At 40.3% G+C, this 10,970-nt stretch overlaps 1 protein-coding gene across 2 annotated transcripts; it reads left to right on the plus strand.

Annotated features, from left to right (window-relative positions):
* Positions 1-410: 410 nt before the first annotated feature.
* Positions 411-10,883, plus strand: sesn2 (sestrin 2). Of its 2 annotated transcripts, none has more exons than XM_042436463.1 (11): positions 411-1,250; positions 2,301-2,366; positions 3,332-3,520; positions 6,041-6,223; positions 6,730-6,948; positions 7,138-7,270; positions 7,364-7,479; positions 7,628-7,711; positions 9,641-9,747; positions 9,843-9,987; positions 10,276-10,883. In XM_042436463.1, exons 1-11 carry the CDS (start codon positions 909-911, stop codon positions 10,360-10,362), a joined length of 1,671 nt encoding a protein of 556 aa, XP_042292397.1. In that variant the 5' UTR covers positions 411-908; the 3' UTR covers positions 10,363-10,883. The 2 variants fall into 2 exon arrangements, with proteins under 2 accessions (XP_042292397.1, XP_042292399.1); XM_042436465.1 differs by lacking the exon at positions 411-1,250 and adding an exon at positions 1,656-1,763.
* Positions 10,884-10,970: the final 87 nt, after the last annotated feature.

Raw genomic sequence — 10,970 nt, forward strand, 5'->3', positions numbered from 1 at the left:
TGATCGGCATTTGCCATCAGTTTTGACATTTTATCACATATTAATATATTATTTACATAGCTACAGTCCCATGTAAGTGTAGTTGTATAAACTTGTACATTTTTAGAAAGCTTATATCAGACGTTATAATGTGTTTTAGCGTAACATTTGATAACACAAGGAAGCATTTATGTGCAGAAACCTATAAAATTAGCAGGTTAGGCCAGCTTGCCTGCAGAAACCAGCACATTCCTCATAATATAATAAAAAAAATAAAGATGAAATGTTAGTTAGTTAATCAGCGCAAGGTTTTTGCACCCAGCATTATCTACAAATGGTAGGAAAAACATTTAAAATTGAAAGTAATGTGTGCATCCTCTCTGTGGTGCAGATCATTAGTGGAAAGTTTCGCAAACGTCACTGTGACGTCACACCTGAGAGAAAAAAAAAAAGCTGCTCAGCTCGGAACAGCTGAACGAAACCGGCGAGTGAACTGTGAAGCTGACAAAAGGCGTTTTTCCGTTTCATACAAGCAGATTTTAAACTTAAAATAGATTGTGCGCAAGTCTGAGAGTCCAGTCTCAATACTCATTATTTGTTTGCAGTTTTTTTTTATTATCGAATCACCGTCAAATGCGTTGTTAAACAGTTTGCAGCATCTGCTAGCAGCAGCTAGGCTAACAGGTAGCCAGGTATGAAAAGGGGAATACCTGATAGCTTTGAAGGTTGTCCGTCGGCGTTAATGATTTGTGGAGCTGATGATTGCGCAGTTATCTAAGCTAAAGACAGGCAGCGGACATCTCAAGTGTTTGGCAGTTAAGGAAACTAACGTTTAGGTGTAGCTAGCGGTCAGTTAATACTTCAGCTAACTAGCGGCGGTGAACTCATATCCGAGGTGCGTTAAAGGTGCTCCGGTAACAGGACAAGAGATGGCCAGTGGTCCCACTGCAGGCTTCACTTGCCGGGCAAATGGAGAGAAATCACCGGGGCGAGTGTCCGCTTCTGGCCGCTCACGTCGCCACCTGTCCGAGTCAGAGAGTGACGGTGGCCCGGCCCTGAGAAGCTTAGCGCGGCTGTGCAGCAGGGACGAAGAGGAGCGGGCAGCGGCTCTGGAGGAGCTGAGCCAGGGGGTCCTGGTGGGCTTGGATCTGGACCGGCCCGGTTCGACACGGCTGAGCAAACAAACGCTTCTGCATCTGCTCCGGCTCTCCAGGTCGTGTCCACTGCAGGAGGTGCGGGGGAGAGCCACGGAGCTGCTGCGGACTGCACAGGTAATGTTGACATACTATACTATAAGGTTACAGTCTTCTCTGGTTATAATGTCTGTGCATCAGCAGGAACACGGAGGGTGGATGCACAGGGGAAAATATTCACAGAAAAACTGCAGATTTGCTACTAATAGGCAGGAGTTTGCCTTATTTTTTTTTTTTACGAGCATTGCTCTCCTTCTTAGTGCATCAGGAAACTCTAAGATTAGGTGAATGATTGATTAATAGTCATCTAGGAGCTGCGTAGCTACAGCTCATTATCATTTTCTATCAAGATTGCTGGTTGTTTCATCAGACATTGATCTACAGGAGGTGATGCAAGACTCAGCTGCGGTGTGCACAAACAAGTGGGCCGGGCACGCCCCCTCCCGGTGCCCTGAAAAACACACCAGACACACCCCCCGCGTCATTGACACTGCCTGCTGTAGCTCCGGGAAATAAAAAGTCAGACTAATCTGTTGAGAATAACAAGCGTTCATTTTGTGGTGACCTGCTGTCGGGTTGTCGATGATGTCGGTGAGTTTAAACGCAGGATTTTAATATGAAGAGTGTATGGACTGTAGGTTATGAAACACGTCTCTCTTGTTATACAATACAGCTGCTGCGGTCTAAATAGGTCTCGTCAAGTTCAAGGGGGTTGAAACTCAGCTGCAGATCTGCTCAAATATTCTTTCTATTTTAGTACTTCTATGTTAATATTCTGGTTGAAGGTTTTTAAGAGTAAAACATACGTTTGAATCAGTGACAATCTAACCCATTAGTTCAGTTTGTTTGCTCAAAACATTTTTACATTTTGATAAGGTGTAATGTATAGACCCAGAAATATGATCTGCAACTATTTTTTGTCGACTGATTCACTTAAGTCATTTTTTCAAGCAAAAATATCCTCAAGTCCCAGCTCCAGTTTTTCTGAACTCATTATCTTTAAGTTTTTGGCTGTTGATCAGACAAAACAAGCAACTGATGACAGCGTATTTTGGGAACTTTGTGATTTGCATTTTTCACTACTGTTTACTTATGTCTTTTAACTGTCTGTGTCTTCATCACCACTAGGAACAAGGAGTTGAAGTACCGCGAGCTCTGGCCTCAGGCCCAAGTGCCTTTATCCCCGCAAAACAGGTGTGTATGTGGCTTTTTAAAAATTGTTATTTTGGCCATTTGAAGGCCTTTATCATTACATAGCACACAGGTGCACCCCTGTGTGACTTGAATAAAAAAGTTTATTCATTTACAGATATTATAGTGGCTTAATTATGAAAAGTATGAACTGTTAAAAGTGTCATCTTGTCCTCTTTGTTTTCCACTTTTGGTAAATGTTGTAATGTGAGATCACAAGGAATGCAACGTTGGTTATCAGTTTTTTTTGTTTTTTTCATTGATAAAACATCTTATAACCATCTCATAATCAGTGTGACATACAGTCGTCCTTTATTTCTAATCCCAATATCTTACTGGATTTCTCACAAGCTGGCATCATGATAAACAGTCAAGTCAGTGTGTGTATTTCTGCTACTTGTAACTATAAATAACCTTCCTTTAGAAACATAATTTAAATAAATAGACCTGTTAAGGTTGCTAACAATCACCAAATTCAGTGTTAGTGTACTTATTTTTAATTTTATTCCACTTTGACTCAGAATTCTTGTTATCCTTATCAGGGAAATCGTGGGTTCACACACATTCATCCCTCTTCTATTGATGGAATTTTTTATGGTTAAAAGGAAGTTTCTAAATCCAAGTAGCTGTATAAGCAGTTTGGCTGCTGCAATACTGCAGTGCTTGTTGCTTCATGTCATCAAGAGGCGCAACACTAAAGATGTGTTGCCAAAGCTGATGACTGAAAATGCTGACTTAATATGTGACTCACTCCAAGATTTCCAATGGAACGAGTAGGAGTGTTGTATCAGCTTTTCTGCCTCACAAAGCCGCTCGTTTCTGGCTTTAAAAGAAACATTTTACTTTCAAGTTAATTAAAGTCCTGAATTAAATTGTACATATTATCAAAAGAGATGAATGTGGCTGTAGTTTGTGGGGAATCAGTTGTCAGATTTGAACATGTATTTTATCTTGGTCTTCCTCTTTAGATGTTGAAAGAAGGAACGGACCAGGACATCCTGATTGAATCTTTTCTTTCATTGGGTCGTGTGGACCACATCACCATGGTGATGGCGCTGCACCCTGCTTACCTCAGCTGCTTCCTGAGGACCCAGCATGCATTGTTGGAGCTGGACGGCCCTTTGCCCCACCACTGGAGACATTATATCGCTGCCATGGTAAGAAAACCACAATATATGATTATTAACTCCTTTCAGATCCAACACCAGCAGCTTCAGTTATGGTCTAATGAACATTTGTGAAAATACGACCCCGACTGAAATATTTTGATTTAAGACACTGCAAAAATATTCAGAAAAAAAGGACTATTTTGCAATCAAGAGAATATAATATTGAGTCAGCTTTTCCCGAAGACATATGTTAAAAAATCCCCTTCAGCCCCCTGCAAAGATAATAAAACATGTTTATGCTACATCAACTGTTGATGTTAACAGATTTGCTGACTTACTTTAGTTGATTAGTTGTCCTGTTACAGCTGATATAGCACAAGACAACAGGAAACTACAACTAAATGCAATAAACAGTCGTTAAATACATGAGAAGGGCCAGTGAACTTTGAAATTAAGATATCATTATAACAAAGACAGCTTTTGAGTACATCATTTTTTTTAAATTTACACCATCCAAAATAATATGTCACCATGTTTTATAAAAAAAACCAACAATGCACATTAACATAGACCTTTTTCCAGATCCCCCTTTTCTTTGTCAACTGTCTGCTGTGAAAAAGGTCTATTATCCTTAACTATAAACAAGTCCATTGGTTGGTTAAACTTTTTAGCATTATGTGCAGTGTCACTGCGGTTTAAATCATATTATCAAAAAAGTAATTTCTCTCTGATAAAAACCCACATGATAACTTGATGGGAACATATTTTAAAGTGACCGTGTGTTTGCTGCACTTTTATTTGCATCTTAATTTATTCCATTGTGTCAAATGAGGCAAAAATAAAAACACCCCCTCTCACTTTCTCTGCCTGACCCATTTATGATTAGTTTCTTCTTACACACACACACACACATATCTAATCATATTGTCTTTATTCCTCCCTCGGCTAGTATTTGTAGAACAGTTTATTGCAGTAATATTCTTTTCATCCTGCCACTTTTACAGTCAAATCAGCTGTAGTGACCATAAATAAATAGATTCAAACTGAGTGGAGGGAGTGGAGGAAGCATAATGCATTAATTGGAAAGAACCCCATGTTTAGTTTAATTGAAGTGACAATACTACATTTCAGCTTCTCTACACCTCCAACATACCCTTTCAGTGTGTCATAGCTGGTGAACACAGCTGCAGCTAATAAAATTAATGGAGTTAGGTGTGATTTAGGCATACCAGTTGCTAAGCGCTGGTAATAATGACTATTGTTTGCTCTCGAGCGTTAACTACCCTTGATCAGACCTCTCGTTAATTTTGTTGCCGCATATGTTACAGTTTACAGTTTGTATTGTTTATTCTTTATTTTTCAAGACATGTTAAACCGTAGCTAGCATAAATTCAGCCAGATGTTTCTGATGTGATCGTTCATGTTCATAATGGTGCTCCACCTTGGAATTATATCACAGATCACTGACTCATGTTGTGTGACTCATGTGTTTCAGTGCCAAGTTGAATCAGTGCCTGAAAATCACTGACTGACTATCCGCTAAACGAGGGGGATTTGAGACATATTCTTACAATATCAAATGATTAAAATTTGTTCTACATGTCTAGAAAAGTTAAAATAAATCTAGCAAATATCCTTCAGTATTATTATTATTAAAATTATTATTGTTTATAATTAATTATTATTATTAGTCTTTTTCATTTGGGCATTTCATGTCTTTCTTGTCAAGTTTGCTGGTAAACCCAATTTTCTTTTGAAACAATAAGATCATTCAAGGAACTAGTAGTATGTATAAAAATATATTTTCACAGTCGGGTTGTCGGTCAATTTAAAAAACACTCCAATGGCACAAAAAGGTAATTTCAAAAAAGTGAATTCTGACTGTCAGGAAAGAAGATAAGCCAATGTTGTAGGAACACAAAAACATGAAGAGAATGAGAAATGGAATAATTTTGTTCTTAAGAGAAAGTTAACATGTATTATGCAGCCATTACACTGTATTGAACCACTAACAGGTCTGCTGAAAACCTGCTGAAGTCCCCCCCATAAATATTAAATGACTCTCATCACTCATTAAGACATCACACTACATTACAGACATCACACTTTCACCTCATCTACTGGTGGAGAAGTTTAGTTGTGATGCTTTCACTTTCGAGCCTTTGACATTTATGAGCATGGACTAGTCCTAAAGGGGATTTTACATATCAGTGTGTGAACAGGTGTTGGGGAGTGTTACTGCATATATTAAAAAAGTTGAATAATGAGGACTACGAAAAAAATAATAAAATCTGGGGGTGTGGAGTTACCAGCCCTCTATAGCCCGCTCAACATCTCTGCTTGAGGCTAGTGACTCCAGGCTACATTATATGCTACTAGCATAACAAACCAGAATCTGTACAGTCCATAAATTGAGTCAGGTTGCATCGTGGGTAATGTAGGTGCCAGGTTTAAATAAGGAAGAAGAATGCATAGAATAGTACGTACACAAGCTTTGTTTGTAATGGATGATTGAGAGTCTTCGTCATCTCATAATCTTCAGCTTTGATTCTGCCTCGTGTTTCGCAGGCTGCAGCTCGACACCACTGCTCCTACCTGGTGCAGCATCACAGCGCAGGTTTCCTGGACGCTGGCGGGGAGGAGAGTTGGCTGAACGGCCTGGAGCATGCTCCCACCAAACTCCGCAGCCTGCAAACACTCAACAAGCTGCTGGCGCACAGACCCTGGCTCATCACACAGCAGCACATCCAGGTCAGACACAACGCCCACTCAGACACTCTTAATCTCTCTCTTCGTAGCATTTTGTAGAATCTGACTGTTGTAAGGGAAGGAAACAAGAGCTTTCCATGAGTTTTGCAATTTATAATGGTCCAGTACTTAATATTCTCACTTATGAAAATATGCAGTATGTAATGCCAGCGGTCCTCCACAATCCAGACTTTAAATTGGCTGTTTGACAAAAATTCTTATCACAAGGTCCACTTGCTTGTTTTTTCAAAGCTTTCAGCCACATTTTCCTGGCCCTCCTCAGCAGATGGAGTTTGCTCAGTTGCCAATGGAGATTGTTTACATGTTATCATGTGAGCTAAGTTTGGATTTGAGCATGCAATCAAGTGGACCTTGTGATAAGAATCTTTTATGAGGCCCTCCTCTGTGTTTTGGTGTATTATATTGCACTAAATTGGCAGGGGTTCATATTGTTTTGTTCACCACTGTATTTGGTGGTGCAATAATGGTAAACTTATTCTGTCCTGTAGGAACTAGTGTGTCCTGGAGCAGAGCCTCGCTGGTCATTGGCTGAACTTATTCACGCTGTGGTCCTGATGGCACATGCTCACTCTCTCTGCTCGTTCGTCTGGGGCTGCGGCTTAAATCCTGAACCTGACCACGTCGGAGGTCATACCTTCCAGCCTCCTTCACCCAGTCACTTCCCTCACAGCCCGCACAGTCCCGCTCATGAGGATGGCAGACAAGAGGTGAGTCTAGTGATCGTTTTTCACCATGACAGGCCTGAACTTAAATGTCAGCAGGACAGAGACAGAGAGGTATTTGTTTCATCAGCAGTGTTTCATCAGTCACACCGGTTTAGTAACAGTGGAAGAAACCGCTTGTTTCGCACTGTTGATGCAGTTCCTGAAGTCCTACTTTCTTCTTCTCTTCCCCAGTTGGTTGACGGTGCAATGGAGGTGGAGGTGTTGATGCAGAGGATGGTGGCGCTGCAGCAGCAGGAGGAGGAGTGCACACAGGAAGAGATGGTCACTCGCTTTGAGAGGGAGAGGAGTGAGAGCATACCAACAGGTACAAACATGCCCGCTCATCCACACATCAATCTGTCATTTACTCAGCTCACTTTTGTTTACTCGCCGCTTCCTCTTTGTTGTGTTTGTTTAGCGGTGGTGCGGGGCGCTCCACCTGACCTGGTGTTGTGTCTGGTGGAGGATCCGGAGTTCACATACGAGGACTTTGCCCCCAGAGGAGAGCAGTCACCAACCACCATGAGAGCCCAGGTAGTTTTGGAACATTTCTGTGTGTTGAAGTTGATTATGTTTTGCCTTCCCAATTTATTTATTCATACTTTTGACAGTGTACCTGTTTATTGTCTGTGCTTAGTTTCATAGCGCTGTGTTTGTAAATGTTGGTGTCTGATGTGTGCAGGACTATTCATGGGAGGACCACGGCTACTCTCTGGTCAACAGATTACTGCCAGACATGGGCCAGCTCCTGGATGAGAAATTCCAGGTACTCTCACCTTTCACCTAATATAAATACACTAATAAACACCAATAAGCTGGTACAACACTGATGTGTGGATAACATGACAGGTCTGCCTGCTCCAGGGAGTTTAAGTGAGTGATGCACAAAGAAACTGAGATTTGGAGGAGATGGTGTGGGCCTACATGCTCATTACAACTCCTGCAGTGAAACTACTTGGTGTCAGGAAAACAAGCCATTGGTGATTTGATTGTAGAACAGTGGTTCCCAACCTGTGGGTCAAGGTTCCCACAAGGCGTCACTGGATGACTCAATTCTGCTACAGAAAATGTCATCAAATTTTCAGATGTTTCTGTAAGCTTTGCTTTTTTTCTCGTGAAATACTGGACAGTTTTACCTTTTCAGGCCTGATTCATAAGAAACAGTCTGAGAAGAGAAAATCTCTCCTCAATCAAGTGAACTCAAGAAGGGTTAGAAGTAGATATTTCTTCATATTAAGGGGTCACAAGAAAGGAGAGAAAAAAGGTTGGGAAGCTCTATCATAGAAGATTCATAGTTATCTATCCTACACAGTCCAGCAAAGGGATCAGCAGTACACACTGGGAAACAGAAATGACAAAATTTTCTATAATGTGGAGAAAAACACTTGTGTTTTGAAGTGGGCGTCCTGGCAACCACCTGATTAAAGTACTCCATCGCATCTTGGTCTGATTGCAGAATATAAATTGATCTACTAGTAGAAAACAGATTGATTAGGCACATGGGCGTAATTTATTGTAGGGACCACGGGGATATGTCCCTACCACTTTTCTGATTACCTAAAATTATCCCCACCACTGATTTGATATTAGCTGCATATGTGTTTAAATCAAGTATAATTTCCATCAGCTGGCTTTGGATGAATCAGAAACAGCACAGTGTGTTTAGTCCGAGGACAAAGAGCTCGAGGATAGAGCACAACAATCCAGACTGTCTTTGCTTTCTATGATCATAACGTCATGGTAGCTGTATCAAATTAAACATGTTGATTGTTCATTGATATGAAAGACACATCTGTCCTGGACTGGCTAACTCACTACAGACCAGGAAATGTAATAGTCTTGCTAAGGTTAGTACTGTACAAACAACAATAGTTAGGCATATTAACGTTATACTAGTAGCCTGTATACTTAGCTAACACTAGCAGATAATATAGTTAGCTAGCAAACTAAATGTTTCAGAGTGTGCTGTGGGGTGATTTTGTGCTCTTACTTTTAACTCGGCTAACATTAACTGTTCTTGTTCTTCTCATGTTGGCATCATACTTATTGGAAGAACATTAGTAATTCTTCCAGTTTGCTGCTAGTTTGCTATTCTGTCTTCCCCAGTTTCACATCCCATCTGAGTGGTTACAGAGTTACTGTAGTTAACCTTACAATTAATTATTTTCTGATTGAACTGCCTGCAATATTTCCTCTTAATTCAGCAGTCTGAATTAGCATCATGGATGTCAAGAAAAAGACACATGAGGTCTTATTTCTTGGTAAATGTAAGTAGCTACTGTATGTAGTAAAAGGTTAGCTCACTTGCTTTGCGTCTATGTCAACAGTAAGTTAACTTATTATCTAGTGTTGTATTGCAAATCAGAAGTTCCCTTCATTTTCATAACTTGTATAGCAAATTAGGAGTTCCTTTTCATTTTCATTCAACTTTGTCTTTAATACAGACATCAGAGAGACAGAAAAAGAAAATGAGAAAGCCGAGGCCAGGCAGGGAAAAGACAGAGGAATGAGCTGATTTCATCATCGTTTTAAACCAGTTTCTTTCATCACTCATTATAAGTGCATGCGGGGTCCTTTTTTTCATTTTTGTTTTATTTTCCAGACCTCCTGCCAAATTTATGTCCCCAACACTTTCCAAATCAAACCTTAACCTTTGCATAGACATATTATTAATGATTAAACTGTCAAATTGCAGGTTGTGAGCAACCTAACCTACCACAGGATGGCCATGCATGAAGGTGTGGACACTCACACGCTGAGAAAAGCCCTGTGGAACTACATCCACTGCCTCTACGGGATACGGTCAGTGTCTAAACTAAATATTTAAAATGGGGTTTCGTCTCTGTTATGTCACTAACGTTTTGTTTTGGGTTTTTTTTACCACCGGACATACGCAGATATGACGATTACGACTACGCAAGTGTGAACGTGTTGCTGGAGCGGTCTTTGAAGGTGTTTGTTAAAACCATGGCCTGTCACCCTGAGCAGACCACAGGACACATATACCACACCTTCTGGAGACACTTCAGACACTCTGAAAAGGTATGAACCAGTTCAAATACTCACCTGACCCGGACTCTTCAGTCTCAATGAATGAATCGTTTGACATTTTAAGCATGTAATCTCTCTTTGCTACCTTCTCAAACGCAAGATGAATCATTTGACATTTCAGCTTGTCCTCTCTTTTTTTTCCCTGTATTTTTAAATGTCATTAGAGAGGGAAGCCTTGCAGACAGGACTTGAAAGTGTGTCACCTAGTAACCTGAAAGTAATGACACGGTTCTCTCTTTTTTTTTTTTTTTTTTTTTTTTTTGCTTTTTTTTCCTGCAGGTTCATGCAAACCTAATAGTGATGGAAGCCCGGCTACAAGCAGCCCTTCTGTACACCTTACGAGCCATCACACACTATATGAGATGACACATTCGCACAGTCACGTGTTTTTGCAGATGCTGAGCCAGCTGTGTTGCACCACAGCCCCAATGCATATCACAACATGGATAGACAATCTTTCACACACACACACACACACACACACACACACACACACAGACAAACACTACAGTGAATGCTTGTATATGCATATCTTATGTTTCAGTGTTAATGTTTTGATGCTGCTTTTTGCGACAGGGATATTTAAAGTTTATTACTTATTTTGCACTGAAATTTGTCCGGTTTTGTTTCCCCACTTGAGCCTCAACTGTTTTTTTTTCTGAATATCTTGCACACGTTTCTGTCACTCAAAAGCATATATACGTGCTACATGCTAGTTATACAAGCGGAATAAGGCACAGCATTACTAAATCATCATGATTCAAGTGTTTCTTTTGCAGAATTGTTCTTGTTTATTTGACATGGCTCATCAGGCCAACATCTATCAACCAGACGATGACATGACTACTCGCACTTCAGTTCTCTCGGTCTGCAGCACACAGAGGCTGTTAATCAAAAAAAGGCAAAATAACTTGTATTTTTATATACAATAAAAGGTTACTTTGTTATCAAAATTAAAACAAGGTGTTGTGTGC

The sequence above is a fragment of the Thunnus maccoyii genome, chromosome 15 (genome assembly GCF_910596095.1).
Source record: "Thunnus maccoyii chromosome 15, fThuMac1.1, whole genome shotgun sequence".
Taxonomy (NCBI): Eukaryota; Metazoa; Chordata; class Actinopteri; order Scombriformes; family Scombridae; genus Thunnus; species Thunnus maccoyii.